Genomic DNA, 24,795 nt, shown 5'->3' on the forward strand with positions numbered 1-24,795 from the left:
GTTAAATTCTACTTTTGTGTAATAGCCCCCTGGATACTGTTTTTCACCGCCTTTTGCTGTTATTTTTGTAGGCAAATGTGAGATATTGGTAGCACACATACATGTCTGCGGCGTCTTCTGAACAAAACAAGGAAGTGAGTTTGCTGACTTATGACAACACCCTTTGCAGGAGACCGCCAATGATTGGTCAAAGTTGCAGAAACGTTGCGGTGATTGGTCCAAATTGCAAATCGCACTGAATTCACAGGGATTTGTTGAATTTGCGTTAATAGTTGCGATCGCGACATCGCGAAATCCTGGAGGGACTGATTAGGTTTTGCAAACCCACCTCCTCCCCAGCATCCACCTTTGAGCTCTGTCTTCATGATCCCCTGCAGGGGGTCTGCTTCATTCCCTGTAATGTCTTGCAAAGCAGATCATTCAAGGAACAAATTACTGAGTCAGAGCCTGATGCCAAACCTGCTGCATCCATGCTCAAGGATGCTGTGCTTCAGCTTGCAATGCTTATAAATTATTTGTTCTAATTTCAGAGTTGTCTGACTAAACTGTCAGAATAGAAGTTTAAAACCAGAAATGAAGTTTAATCCAGTATCACTTTATAGCACCTTTAAGGATAACACTGTTGTTTTATTTATATTCATGATTGGCCAAAAAATCTTACTTGCTGATTTGCAATTCTCTGAACTGAAATGGACGTCTCACGGTGTTATTTCCATTTAACCTGAAGTGCAGTTGTATATGGTCTATGTGGTAATTTTTTTTGGTCTAATTACTCATGACAGATTTTAATGCTCTTGTCTTACAGCTTATGTCCTGAGATGTGCAACTCTACCGGACTGGGAACCAATTGAGGAGGCCAAGCTCAAGAAAGCCTTTGTGAACAAATGTAGGGCCAGAGCAGGCTCCAAGGAGTAGGCCACTGATATAGCCTGTCCTTTGTGGACCCTATCTCTCTCTCTCTACCCCTTCTTTTATTTTTCTTATTCATTTTCATGGTAATATGTTAATATAGTTAGTAGTAGTAGGCAACGGGACCGCCAGACCGGTAATGACCATGGCAAATTCACATACGGTAGTCTACTGCCGGCAACGGCACCGATCGGGTCAGAATGAACACCATCAACGACAACAACTCCTATTGGCTGCTCCCATTCACCTCCGGTTCAACCTCGGAGTTGGTACATTCCCTTTCCGGTTGTTGATATTTGTAAATTTGTCTTGGTGTTTGTAAAAGTGTGTTCTTGGTAATTTGTTTTCTGAAATTTAAATTTGTTTCGGGACTTGTAAATGTGTTATGGTAATGTAATTTGTTTTATGATATGTAAAAATATTTTCTAAAATTTAAATTGGTCTCAAGCTCTGTAAAAGTGTTTCAGATTTTGTAATGTTAGTTTGCACCTCCAGGCCACCGTACTTTTCATGTGTGTGTGAGCCAAACATTATTGTTCCATGTGCTAGTCAGTGTTTTATTTTTACAATCTGGAAGTGTTGTACTGTACTGTACTAGTGATGTCCCCACACTCTAGCACCTACATCTGAGGAGTGAGCTGAGTTGGTACAAGTGTGCCTTACTATAGTTAGCATTCTAACCAAACCCTGTTATCTTTTCATGTTGGTTTGCACCTCCAGGCCACCATACGTTTCATGTGTGAGCCTAACATTGTTGTTTTTTGTCTTGAAGTGTTGTACTGGTGTTACACAAATACAGTTTTCAACTTTTCAATATTGAGTATTGTTTTTACAGTTATTTCTAATTAATAAAGATAATTAATCTTTAAATTGCATTCTCAATTTGTTCTTGTATTTCTCAAATATACCTCAGATATCATTCTCATATATAGCTTCAGTAAGACATTAAAGAGAAATAATCAAGAGATGGAAGAGACGTTGGACACACAATAATAAGATCTCTTTTAAGGCTCATAATTCTCAGATTTGTCTCATAAAAGTCTCAGATTCATCTCATGTTATTCTCTTTAATTCTCCTTCAAATAACCAAGACATAATTGAGATCAGGGGTATATAATTATGAGATCTCCGCTGTTTATCCCACTTCTCAAGTATTGCTCAAATGGTTTTCTCAATTTAACCTCCTTTGTCTTACTGGTGTCTTGTCTCTTTTTAGCTTATGTCTTGCTCCTAAGGGACCCTTAGGAGAAGTAACTCAGAAACAAATGATCACAGAATGATATGAATATAAGAAGCTCAAATTGATCTCAAGAGATGAGATTGAACAACAGATGAGCAACACATTTTTCCTATGGGATGGGACCCAGAAACTGTCTGGTTACTGACATTCTTCTAAATATCTTCTTTCTGTTCAGCAGAAGAAAGAAATTCATACAGGTTTGAAACAACATGAGGGTGAGTATATGATGACAGAATTTTCATTTTAAAGTGAACTATTCCTTTAATTCATTTATAAAGCATTAATATACATCAAACAGGATTTAGAGATATATGTGGTATAATATCCCGCTCCAGTGCAGTAGGTGTCGGTGTGCAACTGTTCAGCTGTTCCAAACCCTCCTGTAAAACACACGAAGAAGTAACAGCATCTGGTCCTCGTTTATCACCGAGGCGTCGCACAGAACAGGCCCTGAGAGAGGCGGACGACACTTCCGACGCATAAGCTGTGATTTATAAAAACAAACTTGACGGGAAAATGTGCGCATCTGCACGCAAACTGTGACCCATGTGTACGAACGTTTTGGAGACGGAGCAGTTTGGCGAACCGATGGTGACCTGGAGTTAAATGTCGTTTTGGTCGCTTTAGACAGAGCATTTTAAGAAAATTAAACATATACAGAGAGATAATACAACTATAATTTCACTCACCAAGCCTATCACATGAAGCAAACATCCATCCAGTCCTACATGTCCGCGCCAGCGAGCGCGCTGGGCCGTTTAGTGAAGCTGCCGCATAGGCCTATATCTAACATTAGCCTATATCTAACGGCAGATGAAGGACAACCGCTAATCTTCATTATGAGTCATAATCATAAATACAGTGCATGATCACAATAACAGTTTAAATAAATAAAAGAATGATTTAAAAAATGTTTTACTTCTGATATAAACATTTAGATTAAATATGCAATTTTCATTAATGGAGTTAAACACTTAAATTACATGAAAATCATTACTGAGAAGTTACACAACAGTTTTTATATTCAATAAATATAAATGTATAATTATACATACATATATATATATATATATATATATATATATATATATATATATATATATATATATATATATATAACATAAATATAATGGCGTACGCCATTTTTGTCTTTCGGGCGCACGTACACTTTTAGTAAGGATCCTAGAGCGACGCGCGCGGACTGACAACAAGCGTTACTGAGTTTAAAATACTGATAAATTCTCTTCTTAGTGGACAAGACTGCAAGCAAGTTTAATACATTCTCCATTACAGTCATTTGTAATTATTAGGAACTTCATATTGTATATTAAGCGAGATTTAAATGTGAAGTTACAGAAGGCTGTTCTTCTGCTACTCCGAACAGACGAAGAATCTGCCAGAAACTACAATCTTTTGAAGTTAAAACACAAAAAGTTTTATTGAGAAAGGTTTATTGAAAACGAATATGTTTTTGAAAGTTTTCTTCTATTTCCTCTTCAGTTTTAGGCTGTTGTTTTTGTGATGTGAAATCGAAAGTATTTTTGAAGCAGACGTTTACAGTAGACAGACAGATGAAGCCTGACGTCAATGAACAACAATCTGCTATTAAACTGAATATCTCAGTTCAGATATAGCAATTATAGTAGTTATACAGTTTGATCGTTATAATTCTGCTTATTTTTACTCAATCAGTTATTTTAGGATCATTTAAAAGTAATTAAATCAACCATCATTGTGAACTTGAAGTAATGATTAAATAACAAACGATTCAACAATTAATAAAGATTTGGTAAATATGATAGTAAAATGATATAAAACTGTAATAGAGAATATAACAAATCAGGTTCAGTTTTCCCACTCAAAGTTTTAAACACAATTGCTTTTCCCCAATGAATGGATATTTAGAGTCAGTTAAACTCATTAAACAATCAGAAATGATTAAGACCATTCGGTTATTTTACATGGCAATATATTTGTCTGTAACTCACTTTATTTTATAGATAGTTTTTGCTGTTGCTGTTGTTGATGATAACTCAGCTTTCTTCATTATTGTCTTAAATAAGATGTTCTTCATCTGTGTAAAATGGTGTCATTTCCAGGTGATGCTGAAGGATTGAGTGTTTCCAGAAAGCAGTGCTGATCAGTTTTCAGTGTCAGTTTAGCTGCAGTATGTCAGAGGAAAGAGGAAAGGACTCTCTCTCTCAGATGAGTCTCTCAGAGAAACACAGGTAAGACTGCGTCTGTTTTCATCACTTTAAACTCCACTGGACTTTGTGTTTCCCTGTCAATAACACAACTTTAAGCATTGTTTTATATTTGCAAATGCTTTGCACAACTTCAGTTTTTAACTTCTTAAATGAACTCTGACATTGTCTGTAAAGTGAGGTTTGCTCTATAGAAAATATCACAGTTAATAATTTAATAACCTTCTAGATGCTGAATTACTCCAAATAAATGACTTTATTTTTTAGATCATACAATTATTGGCAGACATTAGGAAACAACTATACACTTAATTTAATTCTAGTATGCTAACACAACTGTGTCACACAGACATTTCTGCTCTCTATTTCTGTCAATAAACAAAAACTTGACATGTTCTCTTAAATTAGAGTTAAGTATTTTTTAACATATTTAATCTCTCTCATGTATATGTCACAGTGTCTGTTGTGTTCCACTGGGTGTCACTAGAGGTCCCTTCTTTCCAGTCTCCATTCTTCCTGGAACCACATTTCCCATGATTCCTTGCTTGTTCCCATCACTTGTGATTACACCCAGCTGTTCCCATTTATGTTGTTAGTGTCTGTGCATAAATACCCTGTTGTGTTAGTTCATGTCACGGAGTCATTATTGTATGTCACTCGTCTACACTAAGGTCTGTTTCTAGTCTGTTCTCGTTTTTGTTCTTGCTTGTTTTGTTTTATTGTTATTCTGACGGATTAAATGGTTTTCGACACTGGCATGGACGACTACGATTCTGATTATTATGACTTAGACGCTTGCATGGATGACGATGATTTGGACTGCCCTGAGTACTGTGTTGCTGCATTTGGATCAACCCATTTCTCTGCTAGCAATCATGACAGTATATTAAAGAAATCGTTAAACTAATCTGAGCCAGTAAATAAAATGAACTACTACTAAAAAACTACTAAAAAAACTATAAAACAGTAAATTGTGTGAGTGTGTGTATTTCTGTGGAGGATTAGATAAAGACACAGATGTGTTTCACACACAGTTGATCCTCCTTTACTGAAGTGTTTTCTCTCTCTCTCTGTTCTTTGTGTCATCAGTGTAAGATCAGGCTCACATGTGTCCAGCTCTGTGTCTCTGAAGAGTGATCGGTCTAAAGGTGATGTACCAAACTTCAGTGAGAAAACACCATCATCTAATAAAAGGTATTTTGTGTGTTTACATTGCATTATATTGTTGTATTATTTGTCTACAGTGGTGTATATGATTGAACTTGACTGAATAAAACAATAAGCCACAAAACTCAGTTCCTGGGAACCTTATGAAACCCATTCCAGTAACACAATTACACAGGCAGCCACAAGGAGACACAAATACACTATGGAAAATAGATCATGAAACTAAACATGTATATATGTTTATCCATCCGACTGTAGTCATAAATGGACAAATGCACAGCTATATTGCATTTAACTACTATTTGCAACATTAAACCTTTTAAAGTGAGACTAAAGTATCTCCTGTAGTAAAGTGTTTTCTCTCTGTTCTTTGTGTCATCAGTGTAAGATCAGGCTCACATGTGTCCAGCTCTGTGTCTCTGAAGAGTGATCGGTCTAAAGGTGATGTACCAAACTTCAGTGAGAAAACACCATCATCTAATAAAAGGTATTTTGTGTGTTTACATTGCATTATATTGTTGTATTATTTGTCTACAGTGGTGTATATGATTGAACTTGACTGAATAAAACAATAAGCCACAATAAAACTCAGTTCCTGGGAACCTTATGAAACCCATTCCAGTAACACAATTACACAGGCAGCCACAAGGAGACACAAATACACTATGGAAAATAGATCATGAAACTAAACATGTATATATGTTTATCCATCCGACTGTAGTCATAAATGGACAAATGCACAGCTATACTGCATTTAACTACTATTTGCAACATTAAACCTTTTAAAGTGAGACTAAAGTATCTCCTGTAGTAAAGTGTTTTCTCTCTGTTCTTTGTGTCATCAGTGTAAGATCAGGCTCACATGTGTCCAGCTCTGTGTCTCTGAAGAGTGACTGGTCTAAAGGTGGAGGACCACCAAACTTCAGTGAGAAAACACCATCATCTAATGAAAGGTATTTTGTGTGTTTCTAATTTTTTGTCACATGTTGACTGTGTTTAAAAGTTGTATCAGTGAATATCAATCATGAAACATTTTTAGATCCAATATTTATCATTATTTATCATTGAATCATTTATCATGATATTTATCATTGAATACTCTGATAAAATTTTGATCTGATAACTATTTATCAGTGTATTCACAGCTAATGTTTTTTTCTCTTTCTGTGAAATTTTGCCTGGAAAATCAGTATTTATTTTATTTATTTGATTACAGGCTTCAATATGAGACATTAGACTCAGATGTTCAGACTCACAGGAACCACGAGAATTTAAAAGACAATCTTCTAGGAATCTTCCAAGTAGGAAAACAAATTTTTATAAATGTTTAATATTTACAACAAACAAATATGTTATTGAACAAAGACATTTTATTTAATTCCTCCAGATCCATTTTGTCCTTTGAAGCTCTTGTATATGGTTTATTTTTCTATTTGTTAAAAATATCAGCTGGTTAACCCTCTGGGGACCAAGCTGTTTTTGGGGTCCTTGAGATGTTCTGACATGCCTTGATATTTGTGCTTTTTTCAGTTATTTATAAACATGTTAATGGCAAAGGTGTAAATTCACTCTATATAGCACAAACAGGGCTACCATAATATGCGAGCAACGTGTATGTAGATGTTTGTATTTTTAAGAGAATAATGTTTATGCGTGGTTATTGGAAAAAAATAAAATGAAAGTTGCTGATTTAAGAACACAAAACACATATTAAATATGTGTCCACAAGACTTTTGACTAATTGATGTTGTCCCTTTGAGTTCTAGCTTCAAAATTATGTGAAAATCATCCTGCCTAATTGTTCACATAAAACACTACATTGATTTAAACATTGTAAAACAGTTTTTTTGTCAGAAGAGGTTTATGCGTGGGAGTGGTAATGGGTCATCAATATTAATGAGATTCAGACCAGGGGTGTGACATAGACGCTCCCCCAATTGATAATGGGCCATCAGGTGAGGCAGCCTGAACAAAGAATGAGGAGATTCAAATGTTTTGTTTTTCAATCTGTTTTATTGTAATTTTGTAAAAACAAAAGTAAAGGCAGGTATCTCACAGTAAATGCTTATGCCCCGTTGATGCGAGCTCTAAGCAAATCAAATGTGACCAAAATAAATAATCAGTCGGCTATAAATAAAAGCAATTGTGAGCGATAAATAAACAAAAGTAAAGGCAGGTTACAAAAAAGTTACAAAGCATATGTAACATCAACCAATCTCCAAAAATAAATAATAAAGTCATCAGGGATGTGATTTTTCCGGATTAATCCGGAATTCCGGATTTTCCGACCTGAAAATGTGACCTACGTGAATCATGCAGATCTGTAAAAAAAAAAAAAAAACACAGAGGGGGGGGGGGGGTCTCACAGCCGTTACCATGGTAACCCGGGACGGAACCACAATCGCCGTACCCGCGCAACAGGGCCACACCGGGCGGCACGTCACCATGCTTACAGATGGCAAAGAGATGCATTTTTCCTTCCTTTCCAAGTACAGGGATGCAAACAGTGCGCTTTTCGGCGCCTCCCGCTTTTTTCACGTCAGTTTGGGTGACAAATTCATCTGAAGCCTATTTCATAGCTTAATGTGAGGGACAGAAGTCTATTTACATCATTAAAGTTTACGAAAACTCGTTTTCCCTCCTCTGCGGCTGTCAGTCATTCTACATTCAGTATACAAACAGCGCGCGCGCCTCGTCCGGTTACAGCAGCATACAAGCAAGGTAAAACTCTATCCAATATGATATTCACATTATAATGCTTGATCTGTAGAGAAAAGGCTGTGGATTTGCATAAAATGACTTTATTTTGTTGGAGTTTGTTGCTGTTTTTAAACGACTCGCTACCGTGTGCCTGTTAGATCACACATCACAAGGACTAAATCGGCATCAAACGCACAATAACTGGAATTTAAAACTGTGAAGAAACAAATGATCAATAAACTGTTGGACAGATAACTTAGACACTAGGATTTGTGCGCTCGACATTTCTTCGCTTTGTGCCGTGAACTTTTAAATGCGCACTTGTGCAGCGCTGCACACTGTGACTCCATGTTGCTTTGAGCACATCATTCTGCGCCCGCGATGCGCATACGCGCTTTGTGCGCTCTGTTTTGAAGCGTTTCATATTTTCATAGTTTTGCGCACTGAAATATTATTAAAAGCCTATATTTTTGTATACCTAGCCTGCACAATACATTTAAAATAAGCATAATTTAATTGTATGCTATTTCTGTGTAGTGTAGTGTAGGCTATATAAATATACACACTTCTGAATTCTTGACATTCATATATAAATTTAAAATTGTCAAATGTATGATTGCCTGATTGAATTTTATAAGAGTACTAATAGTAATTTGTTTTTATTTGATAAAATTACTGTGCAGATTTTTTCAAGAATTACTTTTTGCTGCTGATTTATACACTCACTAAGTTTAATAAAAATACATAATACATTTATGTAATATTTAAAGGTGTTAACTGTAATCTTACACTGCAAAATTATCACTTACAAAGGATTAAATTCATCCCAATTATGTAAGTATCTGGATATTTGCTGTGGGGCGAGGGCTTCGATAACCTCTCTCTTTTTTTTTTTGGGGGGGGGGGGGGGGTGTCTCAGTTTGATCGGCGGGGCGGGGCGGGGGGGGGGGGGGGGGTCTCAGTATATTTTCCTGCTTTTTTGTCCTTAGCCAATCACATGCCTGAGTCATACAGGCTCATATTATTAACACTAAGTATAAACAAAATTGAACTAACATCTGTAAAATAGTGGGTAAATATGTACTTACTCTTTCTGATTTCTGACTGTGTTGCTAAGCGCACTCCGAGTTGCAGGCAGAGGTAGTGATGAAGCTACATTCCTTTTAAAAAAGTTGAAGAATATTATTACATAAATATAACTATAGTAGCATTAGTCTATAATGAATAACTGATGTAAATAATTTTAGACGCGTGCAATAAGCCTATATGCGTGTCAATGGGCCATTACCGGAGAGGCACACCGCAAACATTAGCCTAACACATTTGTGCACTTCATTAACTGGGTATATTTACACATTTTTACACACATTTATTTTTGCGAGCTGATATTTGCGAGCATGCATCGTTAATGATAATGAGGCAGCATTTATATAGTCAAAATATAATCTAAACACCTTTCATCAACATCTTTCATACATAATGATCTAAACATATCATTTAGGCTACACATACAAATACAAATTTCCTAACCAAGGGGTGTAGCATATGTACACAAAAAAACAAAACAAAACATTTTTGATGTTGAAATGGTACGAGATATTAAATTCATGGTATAGATATGCACTTTCATTAGATCGTGTTGAATATATGTAGATATCAAATGTCAATACTCTGGATGGCAAGTCCACCCAGTATAATATGTAAGCTCATGTTTTGAATAGCTTGTCAACTAATGCAAGTAAGAATAAATACTTACTCATCCGAAATTCTATCCACGGCTGCATCAAGTCGCTCTTCAAAATACAAACGGTCGTCATCAGAGTAGTCGCGCTCCTCTTCTGATGAAAATCTGGACTCTTCGTCGCTAGTATCCAGGACGAACTGAAGGGCTTCCGCACCGGTGTACCGTGTCATCTTCCCAACGCGCAGGTGACGAAATGATGAAACTTGAAGCGTTTAACCCTCTGGGGTCTGATGGGTTTTTGGGGTCCTTGAGATGTTCTGACATGCCCTGACATTTGTGCTTTTTTCAGTTGCTTATAAACATATTAATGGCAAAGGTGTAAATTCACTCTATTTAGCACAAACAGGGCTACCATAATATGTGAACAACTTGCATGTACATGTTTGTATTTTTGATAGAATAATGTTTATGCATGTTTTTTTCAAAAACAAAAAACTAAAGTTTCTGAAATAAGGCCATAAAACATATTCTAAATATATGTAAATAAGACTTCTGACTAATGGATGACGTTGCCTAGAATTTTTTCTTCAAAATTATGTGAAAATCATCCTGCCTAATCATTCACATAACACAATACATTGATTTAAATCTTGTAAAACACTTTTTGTTTGGAAAGGCCATATGCGGGTGGGCGTGATTCACACCTGCGGAGACAATGGGGCCCGCATAATGAGGCTGCATACGTAATGAGCCTTTCATTCAGGTGTGTGACTCAGCCACAAGAATGCAAGGACAATATATAACTGGTTTGTTGTTTTTTTTCCACAAATTTTGCTTGCAAATTGTACAATATCCAAGGTAAACATTTCTAGTAATTGTGCAGTTAATTGTTCTCATTCTGTATTTTCAGATTTGGAATATATTCTCTTCCCAAATGTGTCACTAATAAAGCATAATACAATTATTTAAAGAGAAGGCTTATAATGACCTTTTTTAAGATTTTGTTTACATCTATCCTTATATAAATAAATAAATAAATATATATATATATATATATATGTTTTTTTTTTGTTTTTTTAAGGTTATACAATTACAACAACATTTAAAATTGTAACAATATTTCCAGTGTAATCTTTCTTTGTATTCGCGATTCATATTAAAACAGTATTTTTGCCAGCTGTAGTAGCTCCACAACAGCGCGCATCTGTGCGCTGTTTCATTCATTCATAGAAACGCGATTCATATTTAAACAGTATTTTTGCCAGCTGCAGTAGCTCCACAAAAGCGCGCATCTGTGCGTTCGTTCGTTCATTCATTCATACACAGAAACGCGATCAATATTTAAACAGTATTTTTGCCAGCTGTAGTAGCTCCACAACAGCGCGCATCTGTGCGTTCGTTCGTTCATTCATTCATACATACACAGAAACGCGATCAATATTTAAACAGTATTTTTGCCAGCTGTAGTAGCTCCACAACAGCAGGCATCTGTGTGTTCATTCATTCCGATTAGAACAAAGCAAACAGAACTGACCTAATTCCTCAGCGGGATCCGTTTGCTCCTCGAAATGATACTTCCAGAACTTCTGAGGTAAATTTTTGCAGGATTATTATCAAGATAGTATTATTCCTCACAGCATCGTAAAGTACATAAGTCTGAAAGTGAACTCGCGGTGTGTTATCCAGCTGATGTGGGCGTTTCACAGGTTTGTTTGGATCGCCTCACATTTGCGTTTGAATAGCGCGCGCTCTCCGTGGGCGGAGCACATTAAAACTTAATGAGCTGAGATGAGAACGACTGACATCTCTCTCTTTGCATGCATATTACATAAACTGTGAATATTTGTTTTTTATAAAAATTACTTCATTTTAAAGAAGAGAATTCAAGCTTCATGCCTGTGTGACTGCATGCCTGTTTGACTGAGTATTCGCTGAGTTACAGTTCATTTTCGGACGCGTTTCAGAATTGACTTCACTGACGGAGAGTAGGCAGAACTCGCATCATGTTTATTTTTCTTTATTTGGCGAAAAGCACAACACTTTGTTTTTATTATGAGCATACACAAAAAAAATACACACTAAGCAGGATCGTAATGAGCTCGACTGGAATCGCTCTCTTTTTATACAGATTACAGAAGCTGATAATATTTGTTTTTTATATAAATGACTTCATTTAAAAGATGCGATCTCAAGCTTTATGCCCGTGGGTCTGTTTGCCTGTTTGACTGAATTTTCGCGGAGTTATAGATCATTTTCGAACGCGTTTCAAATGGGAGTTTACTGACAGAGAGAAGGCAGAAATCGCATCATGTTAAAGTTTCTTTATTTGTCAAAAAGCAAAACACTTTATTTTTATTGTGAGTATACAGAAAAAAATAGAAACTGAACAGGATCGATTGATGTATAACACGAAAATTAAAGATCAAAATTAACAGAGCATTTTGTGTTTATTTTTCATTGCTAAAAAAAAAACCGAGCAAAACGCGCCGGCGCGTTTTTGGTCCCCAGAGGGTTAACATGTTAGTCTTTTGACCAAATGTAGATGTACAATTTGGTTTAAATTGTGTCTTTTCTCTTACTTTTGTTTGTAGGATCTTGAGAGCAAAATAATCATGTTTCTGAAGAATGAGCTGGAAAAGTTTAAGAAAATATTACAAAAAGAGAACACACAACACTTTGTGAAGGACTTTATTGAGAACAGATCCAGTATCAAAGAATCCGCTCTTGATCTCACACTACATTACCTGAGAGAGATGAAGCAAGATGAAGCTGCTGATGCTCTAGAAGGTAAGAGACTCATGATCATCTGTCTGATTGTCTCTTATAAATGTAGGAGAGAAAATGAAGACTAAAACTATCTATTTTCTGTTCCTGTGTTTAGATGAGCTGTTCCTCATTCCTCAGCTGAAATGTGGCCTAAAGAAGAAGTATCAATGTGTGTTTGAAGGAATAGCGAAGCAAGGTGACTCCACACTTCTGAATAACATCTACACAGATCTCTATATCACTCAGGGTGGCAGTGAACAGGTAAATACTGAACATGAGGTGAGACAGATTGAAGTTGCTTCCAGGCGTCATGAAGCACAAGAGATACAGGTTGAATGCACAAATTTGTTTGAAGTTCCTGAACAAGACGAGGAGATCCGAACTGTACTGACAAAAGGAGTCGCTGGCATCGGGAAATCAGTCTCTGTGCAAAAGTTTGTTCTGGACTGGGCTGAAGGGAAAGAAAATCAAGATATCCGCTTCATATTTCCTCTTCCATTCAGAGAGATGAACTTAAAGGAGAAAGAAAAACTAAGTTTGATGGACCTTATAACTCAATTTTTCCCAGAGACAAAAGGACTGAACCTTACAAGAAGGAATCAGTTCAAAGTGCTGTTCATCCTTGATGGACTGGACGAATGTCGCCTTCCTCTGAAGTTTGATTGTAATGAGACGTGGCGTGATGTGTCGTCACCAGCCTCTCTGGATGTTCTCCTAACGAACCTCATGAAGGGAAATCTGCTTCCTTCTGCTCTCATCTGGATCACCACCAGACCAGCAGCTGCCAGTAAGATTCCTCCTGACTGTATCGACCGGCTGACAGAGATACGAGGATTCAGTGACACACAAAAGCAAGAGTACTTCAAAAAAAGATTCACTGATCAGAATCAGGCCAACACAATCCTAGATCACATTAAACAATCAAAGAGTCTCTTTATCATGTGCCACATCCCAGTCTTCTGCTGGATTTCAGCCACGGTTCTCCAGAACATTCTGGAGGAGAAAAGAAATAATGATGTGAAAAACACTCAGGCTGATGAGATCTCTAAAACACTGCAGGAATCAAACACTGAAGACACTCCCAAGACTCTGACACAAATGTACACACACTTTCTCCGCTTTCAGATCCAGCAGAGCCGCCGAAAGTATGATGGAGAATACACACCAGATGTTTCCTGGGATAAAGACGCCATCCTTTCACTGGGGAAACTGGCGTTTCATGAGCTGGAAAGAAACAACCTGATTTTCTATGACACAGACCTGGAAGCCTGTGGTATTGATGTCTATAAGGCATCAGTGTACTCAGGCATGTGTACCCAGATCTTTAAGGAGGAAACAGGGATCGTTCTTGGTACCATGTACTGCTTTGTTCACTTGAGCATTCAAGAGTTTATTGCATCCCTTTATGCACATCTGTTTCTAGACATCAACAAGACAAGTGTGTTTGATCATGAGTCTACAGAACAGGAAAACAGAAATGAAACCATGATTGATTTTCTCAAGACTGCAGTGGACAAGGCGCTCGAGAGTGACAATGGACACCTGGACCTTTTCCTTCGCTTCCTCCTCGGTCTGTCACTCCAGTCCAATCGACGACTCTTACGAGGTCTGTTGACACAGCAATACGGCAATGACCAGAGCAACAAGGAAATAGTTCAGTACATCAAGCAGAAATTAGAAGATAATCTTCCTGTAGAGAGATCCATCAATCTGTTCTACTGTCTGAATGAACTGAACGACCAAACTCTGGTGAAAGAGATTCAGACCCACCTTAGCAAAGGAAGTCTCTCATCTGGTGACCTTTCACCTGCCCAGTGGTCTGCTTTAGCCTTTGTGTTGTTGACATCAGAGAAAGAGCTGGAGGTGTTTGAGCTTCAGAAATTCAAGAAATCAGACGAGTGTCTCATTAGATTATCGGCAGTCATCAAAACCTCCAGAAGAGCTCTGTAAGTCTATTTAATATATTTACTGTGTCTCCCAATAAGTTTATGTAAACAGTGTTTATGTAAAAAAATTATAATGGAAATTTTTATTTAAAAATTTGTTTTTTGAAAAATGTATTGAATGTGCTCCATCTAATTCTGTGATGTGATTTATTTCCCTTGTAGGTTAAATGATTGTAACTTAACAGACAAAAGCTGTTCAGCTCTGGCTGCAGTTCTTGGATCAGACACCAATCTGAAAGAGCTGAACATGAACAATAATAATCTGCAGGATTCAGGAGTGAAGCTGCTCTGCACTGGACTGAAGATGTGTAAATTAGAGATACTGAGGTAAGTTGAGTCACAGGAGTCACATGACGAGAGTGAGGCTCGATGACTGACAGGGGGATGCTGGAGACAAAAGCACAAGAGAAAGTCTTGGTTACTATTGTACCTCTCATTCCCTAATAGAGGAAACAGAGACGCTATGTTAAAGACTGACAAATGGGGTCAGTTCAAATCACCTCTGAGTTCTAGAAATGGCCAGTGGAATTTGCATGCCCAGCAACTCCCCCGTACATACACACATCCACTCATTCAGGTTTATGCTGAGGAGCCGAGACGGGGTCCCGGCCATTCAGTGGGATGGTTCAGGGTTGTGGCAGGAGGTACAGGAGGTACAGGGTTACATCAGTAACGTCAGTCACGTTCAACAACTAACAAATGGGGTCCTTAAGTCGTAACTTCCCCTTGACCCCACGAATGTCCAAAATGCTAGTCCTTCATGCCAATGGGATGGGGACAGGGCTTACAATGGAGATGGTCATAGCTGCTGTTCTTGATATGTTAGTTCACAGGAAGAGTACTTTGGCTCTCTTGCTAATTCTCCTTACAGCCATAAAGAATATCGGAAACTAGCGAACATAACATAGGGAAACTGCTCTTTAAGCTGATGGACCCGGGGGGGAATCGCTGCACTTATCCATGCAATACACCAGTGAAACACCACTGAATGTGCTGTAGACCACCAGAAAGAGAGGCTTCCTTATTGTAGAGGCGACTGGAAGAGTGATCATTCAGATTTATATTGTTCAGGTTTAACTGATTAATCAGCTGAATGTTTTCCTCTCTGTTCTAGACTCTCTAACTGCAGTGTGACAGAAGAAGGTTATAAAGCTCTGGCTTCAGCTCTGAGATCAAACCCTTCACACCTGTTAGAGCTGGATCTCACAGGAAATTATCCTGGACAATCAGGAGTGAAGCAGCTCAATGATTTACTACAGGATCCATACTGTCAACTGAAGACACTGAGGTGAGACGGGATCAAATAATTAACTAAATTAGCTATATGCAGGCTAAATATTCATAACTAATATATTATTTTAGTTATATAATAAGCTGGACAATTTGTTGCATCAAAATTATCAAGATCAGATCAGATGCTGCAGGTTCTGTCATGATGATAACCGTCAACACAGTTTAGTTGTGATACGAGCTACAGGTCAAATAGACATTATGGGTCAGTATATGTGCTGACATTCAGGAGTATACCTTGATAATGAACAATAATAGTTTTATCTGTGCTGACGTTTCTCACTCCTCCTGCTTTAAAGACAGAAAGATCTTAATTTCACACTCTGTATTCACACTGAAAATCATGATCTAGTGAGCTTTTGCCCTTCTGCTCTGTGAGACGTTTCTGTTCTTATGAGTTTGCTTTAGGACTGAGTGTTGCTCTAGTTTCTTTAAAATATATATTTATTTGTGTATTTAAATAACTAACTAGAGCTTGTCTTTAAAACAATAAATACGTTTTGTTTTATCGTATCAAACATTTTTGTAATGCAACAGACATTTAGTTGATACCTGAATTGCCTCTTCTGCAGGTTTGTGAGTCCTGCTGCAGAGGAAGCCTGTCAGTATGTGAATAGAGTTGTGGGTATAAACCTGTTACTCCAGAGAGAGCTGAATCTGAGAGGACATGAACTAGGATACACACGAGTGCATCAGATCGCTGCTCTACTGCAGGATAAACACTGTCAACTCAACACACTGACGTGAGTATTGCTCATTTATTTATAATATCTCTTTAATTTTAGTTGTAATGTTAGCTGATGATAATATTTCCAGACAGACAGTTTGATCATGGGTCAATAATTATTTCAGTTTCTGTAGAGGCAGAACAATGTTTTTTTTCTGACATCCGAATCAGAACTGTTCATAACTGCTTTCAATTTAATCTTTGTATTTCACAAATATCAAATTTTGGTGCAACATATACTGTAACTTGTAAAAATTTAAATAAGTGCATTTTAAAAGGCTGTGATCAGTATCTGCCTGTAATAAGATCCACTGAAGGTAAGTTGACTGAACGCTAGTGATGGGCGCTTTCGAAACATGCTTCATGAAGCTATGAAACTTTTACAAATCTTTTGTTTCGAATCAGTGGTTCGGAGTCTGCTCCGAACCATCAAACTGCCAAAGTCACGTGATTTTAGTAAACAAGGCTTTGTTACGTCATAACTGTTTCCAAACGTTTAGAAATGTCAATGGTTCACCACTGGGGGGCGGTGATCACTGTGATGATCACTGAGATTGAACAAGTGTCTGTGGGTTTTACCTGATCTCTGATCAGTTTTATACATTTGTAGACGTTTTAATTAGACATTAGTATAATTAAAAGCAATAATAGTAGTTAATAGTCTCTTATTGTCCTGTTTAGCTAAGCCATCCATAAAATACACTGACACTGCCTCACGGTGCAGCACTAAAGCAGATGAACTACCTTTTACAAAACTTGTTTGATTGTCTTCTGCTTGAGGAAATACTTTTATTTCTTAATCTGATCATGTTAGTTTATACAGTTATTCTTTCTTCATGTTAGTTCACAGAGGATTTACTAATGTTAACAGAAAACTTTTGTATTTAAAAATGTATTAGTAAATGTTTAAACTTAAGGTTATTAAATGCTGTATAGTATTGTCCATCATGGGTTCATGTTAACTAATGTAGTTAATGTTAACAAATGAAACCTTACTGTAAAGCTTTAGCAAGTAGACAATGTGTCTGAAAACAACCGTCATAAACACATTTGACCCAGTGAGCAAACCAAGGGTAACATTGACATGAAAGAACCTTAAAGATTAAATGAAATTAATGTGTAAACTAACATAAATACATCAACAATTTCAACCTTTTTATTGTTACAATGTTGGTTGTATATTTAAATGAACAATGTGTAGTCTTTCGCCATGTTACCTTTACCTTGATATCCCTGTTTATTTGTCAGCAAAAGTCTGCTGGATGAAGATGAACACGTTAGTTGATCATCATAGATCTGAGTAGGGGTGGGCGAACAAATCGATTCTAAGATGCATCGCGATGCGGACGATTTTGAATCGATTCACAAATGTCAAAAATATATATTTTTTCTTTTTTCTCTTTTTCTCTAATAACATAATATTGATTGAATGCAAAAGGCAGAACTCTAAAGCGGACGTGCAGTGCGCGGACTAAGGTTGCCAACTTCAGAAAAGGAAAATGCGGGACAATCGTGGTTCTTTATAGGAAAATGAGGGACACTCAAAATATTTGTACTGTATCACACAGTACGTCATTTCAGTGTCTGCAGTTAAGTATGTGTTTAAAAGGTTATCATAAACGCATTTGTATTGCTTAACCTATTTATGTACAATTTAATTCTAAAAAGAGCTTTAATGTCATAGCCTACATAAAAAATGTCATATTACAAACAAACCATCGTTCAAAATAACAGCATTTATCTAAAATAGAAAGCTTTTTTAACATTAACTACTAGGCTTACAGTTCAAAAGTTTGGGGTTAGTACGAATTTTATTTTATTTTTGAAAGAAATTAAAGAAACTTGCCTACTTTTATTCAGCAAGGTTGCATTACATTAATCAAAAGTGACAGTAAAGACATTTATAATGTTACAAAAGCTTTCTATTTCAAATAAATCTCTTATGAACTTTATATTCATCAAAGAATCCTGAAGAAAAAAAAAAAAAAAAAAAAAAACAGTTTTAAACATTAATAATAATCAGAAATGTATTTTGAGCATATTATTTCCTCAAGGTAGATTACATGTTTTCTTGCGTGGCTGGATGTTAGACTCATGAACAATAATCACATTTGCCGAAAAAAACTGATTTGCCGAAATCAAAACGTGGACAGTGAAAGGGAATTAGCCTACCGTTAGCGCGAGACGAGTCCGGCTTGAAGCGGAAGCGACCAGACGGCAGAGGATTATGTTCGCAAATCAAACAATGATTAAAGGGGGGGTGAATTGCTGTTTCATGCATACTGAGTTTTTTACACTGTTAAAGAGTTGGATTCCCATGCTAAACATGGACAAAGTTTCAAAAGTTAAGTTGTACGTTTGAAGGAGTATTTTTGTTCCAAAAATACTCCTTCCGGTTTGTCACAAGTTTCGGAAAGTCTTTTTCGAGTATGGCTCTGTCTTACGTAAGATAGAGCGGAATTTCCTTATATGGGTCCTAAGGGCACTTCTCCGCAGCCGCGCGCGCACTCGCAGACCAGAGAGAGAAGAGAGCGAAAGCAGTACGTTACCTCAAAGCGCTATGCTCGGCTTTTAGGGAAGTCAGTGTCACCAAAGAAGTGGGTTTTTGGTTGGCAGGGCAAGACAACCCTGCACAGATTCCCAAAGAACCCAGCGTTAAGGGAATAGTGGATGGAGTTTGTTTTTTCGAAGCATCAACGGAGGTTGTGCACGACTCTTTGTTCCCTGCATTTCGACGATGATTGTTCTATAAACAAAGCCCAGATCGACTTATTTGCAGATCGTCTAATGCTTAAGGATCGAGCAGTCACGGTGAGTAAACTACTTCAAATGTCTCTCTGTGTTGTTGTTAGATCAGTTAGCACAGCTATAGCACACCGCCCACACGGCCCGCCCCCAGCCGCTCGGTTTTTTCCGGAAAGACTCGGTACAGCCAATCTTTAACTTATAAATATAATAAAACTAAAGACGTTTTGGAGATATGAAGGATGCAATACTACTCTATAGGTACTCAAGATTAACAGGAGATTGAGTGAAAATGAGCATTTCACCCCCCCTTTAAGAAAAGCTGTGATTGAATGATGACAAGTGTCGGTAATCATTCTCGAGTGTCGTGATCAGCACTGCTGCTGTTGTATCAGTCAGTGGATAGATCAGCGTAGTAGGCTAGTCAAAAAATGGGACAAGTGAGGTCACGCACGGGACAAATAAATTAGGCCCAACATACGGGACGTCCCGGCTAATTAGTGGTGCAAAGGATCATCATTGATCCGTGATCCGTTCGGATCAATATCTTCGGTTCGGCGCACATGTGATCCGCGGATTGATTTATGAAAAAAAAAAAGTTGTGCGCATGTTCAGTCCACACACAGCGTGGTCATGGCGAGCGGAGGAACGGAGGAGCTTGAACGCCCCGCGTCATTTAAATCCCCTGTATGGGAGCATTTTGGCTTCCCTGGAACACGTGTCTATTTCGCTTCAAACGCTCGCTTTATCATTATACGCGCGCGGCGCGTCCTATTCGCTTTGGACGCGCGAAAGGATTCAAACTGTTCAAGCATCGAACTAGACGCGAATTTGACGCTCTATTCGCATATGGTGTGAACGCAGCAAAATGAACAGGCTGCGATGTATGCTGGAATGTGTGTGTGTGTCAGAGAGAGAGAGAGAGAGAGAGGCACGGGCGCGATCGAACAATCACACACACACACACACACATGCTGTTTAAAAGCAAAAATTATCTCATCTTTTGGACATTCATCTTCATCATATTGCATTGGTTTTCATTTCTTGTCCTCAAACAGAGTAATCTGTTTATTTTGAAGTTACACATTCTACATTGATTAAAAAAGAAAATCAAATGTGTTTTTAATGGTAGTATCATTTTATACAGAAATAAATGATTTATAATTCAGATGAGAATAACGTTAAAGTTAATTAAAAGGAAACAAATATATTGATCTGAAATATAGCAAATTAATTTTAAATTCATTCAGGTAGCCTACAATTACCAAACATATCTCAAGGTCTTTTGAATAAAGGGTGGCAGTCTTTTATTATCAACTGTTGTTGTGGACTATATACTGGAGAAGTATTTGTTCTCCATTTGAGTGAGATGTTTTTATGTGGCTAATTGAGCAAAGTGCTTCCATATATTTTATTATTAGTAGTATTAGTTCAAGAATAAAATAAAAATATCGGATTGATATCGGTATCGGCAAATAGCCAAACCTGCGGCATCGGTATCGTATCGGAAGTGAAAAAGTGGTAACGGGACATCTGTGGAAACACATCAAGAATGGCCACGCATTTGAAGCGACATCATCCCGGTGTTTCACTGACAGGAGTGAAAACGAAGGCTGCTCAATGTTGCACAATCAGACCGGGCTAAAGCCATCACAAACGCTATCAGTGTGTTTATAGTCACGCTTCATTTTAAAAGTGTTAATAAACAAAAAGACAAAACTTGTGTTTATTTGTCTTGTCTTGTCTTTTTTTTATTTTTTTTGATCCGAAAAATGATCCGATCCGTGACTCTGATCCGAGAAACGATCCGAACCGTGAGTTTTTTGATCCGTTGCACCCCTACGGCTAATACAGGACAGTTGGCAACCTTAACGCGGACAGTCTGTGGCGAGCACATAACAGAGACACACACATAACAGAGACGCACACATAACAGAGACGCACACATAACTGAGACACACACATAACAGAGACACACACATAGGTCAAGTCAAGTCATCTTCATTTATATAGCGCTTTTAACAATGTAGATTGTTTCAAAGCAGCTTTACAGAGATAAGCGTATAATTTAAGGTAACAGAGATTGTTTTGGCTTTATAGCGGTTCTTTAATAAAGTTATTTTCCTGCTAAAGTTAGTTTTGATTGATTCACTTCCATCGCAACGATCATTTGTTATTAAATTAGGGGCCGCCAAGAAGACACCATTCTCTCTACACAGACTTTAAACGCGAACCTGTGAGAAACGCTGATGGCGTTCACATGCGCATTAAGAATTGGTTCTATAGTTATGTGCGTTTGAATATATGTGTGCAGGTTTGGAATTCCCTACAAGCCAAGCCTAAACAAAGTACTGGCGTTTCCTTATAAGTTTTGATACAGAATTTTATTTGATTTTATCAATTCGGGGTAGGAACGCAAATTAAGTTTCCCGACAACGCCTTATCTGTATAGTGGTAAAGGGATCCTCCATAGGGAGAGACTAGTTGGCACTTCAGCACTGCGTTGTCATCGGGTCCAGGCGAAGGTCCTTCATCAGATCTGGATACTGCCTGGATCCGGCAGGCTGCGGGAAGTCCTCGGGATAAACACAGACACTAAAATTAGTGTAGATGCTATTCTTCTTATGATGTAACGAGTACATCAGGATTTATGGGAAGTGTTGCCGGTTCCGGCTGATCTAATCTATGCAGCCTAACACTGAATTATAGAAGTCTATAATGTATTATGTGAATGCTAGGTCAAAGAGATGTGTTTTTAGTCTAGCTTTGAACTGACAGAGTGTGTCTGCTTCCCGGACAATGTTAGGAAGACTGTTCCAAAGTTTTGGTGCTAAATAGGAAAAGGATCTACCGCCAGCAGTCGATTTTGATATTCTAGGTATTATCAACTGGCCGGAATTTTGAGATCGCAATAGACGTGAAGGACTATAATGCGTTAAGAGCTCGCTCAAGCACTGCGGAGCTAAACCATTAAGTGCTTTGTAAGTAATCAGCAATATTTTAAAATGTATACAATTTTTAATAGGGAGCCAATGCAGTGTTGACAGAACCGGGCTAATATGGTCATACGTCCTGGTTCTAGTAAGAACTCGAGATGCTGCGTTTTGAACTAGCTGTAGTTTGTTTATTAAGCGTGCAGGGCAACCACCCAGTAGAGCATTACAATAATCTAGCCTTCAGGTCATGAACGCATGAACTAATTGTTCCGCATTTGTCAATGAGAGCATATGGCGTAATTTAGATGTATTTTTAAGATGGAAAAATGCGGTTTTACAGATACTAGACACGTGACTTTCAAATGAAAGATTGGTATCAAAGAGCACACCCAGGTTCCTAACCGACGACGAAGACTTTACAGAGCAGCCATCGATTGTTAGACAGTATTCTAGGTTATTACGTGAGGAAGTTTTTTTGTCCAATAATTAGAATCTCTGTTTTTTCAGAATTTAGTAGTAGGAAATTACGAGTCATCCAATTTTTTATCAGCAGTGCATTCCGTTAATTTTGTGAATTAGTAAGTATCGTTAGGTTTTGAAGAAATATACAGCTGAGTATCGTCGGCATAACAGTGAAAGCTAATGCCATGCTTCCTAACATAACAGAGACACACACATAACAGAGACACACACACTAGAGGTCTTCACAGTGAACCCGAGACCCGTCGACCCGGGACCCGTACGGGTTCGGGTCTATATTTTAAATGATCAGCCGGGTCCGGGTCGGGTCCGAATTTATTACTTCGGGTCCCGGGTCTGTTTAACATTGTGTGTAATACCCGTGCGATCGGAGTCATCAGATCAGACTCGGAGAAAACCCGGCCGTGATTAGACACTGCTTGTGTTTTTTTGTAACTTGCAACTTGTAAAATTAGGACACTCAAAATAAATTGCGTTAAAAAGCATATTTTAGGTTGAGCGTGCATGTGCAGTCTCAAGCGCGTGTCATGTTTCTATGGCAACCAGTTACCAGCTTCAGTGAGGGACCGCCAAACCGCGCTTTAGATTTTACAATATATATTAACCGTCTTGTTTAATCTTAAAGTTTTAGTGGTCAGATTCAGACTCGATGCAGAGCAGAACATGATAGCAAATAAATAACGTCAGCGGCCATGGCACTGAAGGAGCAATCGTTATTATAACGTTAGTTCAAAAGGGCAAACAGTCAAAGTTATTATGCGAGTTAGTTAACTCGAGTCAGAATGTAAGTTACATGTGCAAAGTTGCATTTGTCATCCGTCACCGTGACATCAAGTGGACTTTTGAAGCTGAAATAATGAGTGGATTAAGCTTGGACTTGGAATAACGAGAGGAATAACATGAATAACTTTCTTGTCGGAGGATTGTAATGCATGATCACAGCCAGTCAGGTAACGTTAACGTTACAAGGAAGGGAGAGGAGACTACTACGGCTCCTTAAATTAGGTAAGACAAAAAGTTGTATTTTTCGCAACAGGTTTATTGACTTGTAGCAGCAGTTTAAGGTGGAATATGTGACAATCGGGTCCAGTCGGGTCTGTGTCTTCCCGGCGGTTTCGGGTCCAGCTTTCAAATAATAGACTGGTCCAGGTCGGGTCCGGTTAGGCATTCCTCGGATCTGCACGGGTCCGGGTCCAGCTTTTGAAATAATAGACGGGTCCGGGTCGGTTCGGTTTAGCACATTACGGGTCTCTTTCGGGTTCGGGCACGAATTTTTGGACCCGTGAAGACCTCTAGCACACACACACACACACGAGCACATAACAGAGACGCACACACACACAAGCACATAACAGAGACGCATGATGGTTGAGCGCCAAATTCGAACGCCACCCTCTTCGTTAAAAGCTAACGTATGGAAAATTGGCAATTTAATTGTGACCTATTTAGTATGTTTTGTATGAGAGCTGCTTTCTGTATAGTTTAGTTTTCACATCAATATGCTGTAAACCGATCTGTTATACATACGTTATACGGCCCTCCACAGGCACAGTGTGTATCAGTGCAATGCCAGTCACAACAAGCTACACTTTGACTGTGCTCTCTGCAGATGTTCATTCACTTTTTTGTATAAGCTGTTTTTGATTTGTGGTATACAGCAAACAAGTCATAACGCTTTATTATTTAGTTGTGTATAAGAGCGGCTTTGCATTTTATTAATTATTCAGAATATGCGTAAGTCCACAAGCATTATGTTTGTATGAGAGCTGCTGGTACATCATTCTATATTTGTGAACGAAAACTGTTTGTGATTTTGTACGCTGCTAGTACAGGCACATGTTTATTTTCCTGTTGGTTCTTTGCAATGTTGGGACATATGCTGGCAAATATAACCTTACAGTTGACTTGCCAAATCACTTCCATTTGTTTTATTAATAAAATGAATATAGGAAGTATTGTAAGTAAATTCTTTATGGGTCATCATAAATACTTTGCTTTAAA

At 37.9% G+C, this 24,795-nt stretch overlaps 1 protein-coding gene across 2 annotated transcripts in view; it reads left to right on the forward strand.

Moving 5' to 3' along the window:
- The first annotated feature begins 2,552 nt into the window (after positions 1-2,552).
- The window catches only part of LOC307161630 (NACHT, LRR and PYD domains-containing protein 12-like), a 32,662-nt gene continuing 10,419 nt past the window's right edge, over positions 2,553-24,795 (forward strand). The window contains exons 1-11 of one of the 2 annotated variants that reach the window (XM_079876488.1): positions 2,553-2,750; positions 4,249-4,377; positions 5,443-5,547; positions 5,903-6,007; positions 6,366-6,473; positions 6,737-6,821; positions 12,496-12,691; positions 12,786-14,616; positions 14,779-14,943; positions 15,731-15,904; positions 16,479-16,649. In XM_079876488.1, the coding sequence (XP_079732614.1) occupies positions 4,319-4,377; positions 5,443-5,547; positions 5,903-6,007; positions 6,366-6,473; positions 6,737-6,821; positions 12,496-12,691; positions 12,786-14,616; positions 14,779-14,943; positions 15,731-15,904; positions 16,479-16,649 (2,999 nt within the window). In that variant the 5' untranslated portion in view covers positions 2,553-2,750; positions 4,249-4,318. The remainder of the gene's footprint in view (positions 2,751-4,248; positions 4,378-5,442; positions 5,548-5,902; positions 6,008-6,365; positions 6,474-6,736; positions 6,822-12,495; positions 12,692-12,785; positions 14,617-14,778; positions 14,944-15,730; positions 15,905-16,478; positions 16,650-24,795) is intronic. The other variant, XM_079876487.1, reaches the window with a different exon arrangement.

The sequence above is a fragment of the Squalius cephalus genome (genome assembly GCF_949319135.1).
Source record: "Squalius cephalus genome assembly, chromosome: 7".
In the NCBI taxonomy this organism is placed as follows: domain Eukaryota; kingdom Metazoa; phylum Chordata; class Actinopteri; order Cypriniformes; family Leuciscidae; genus Squalius; species Squalius cephalus.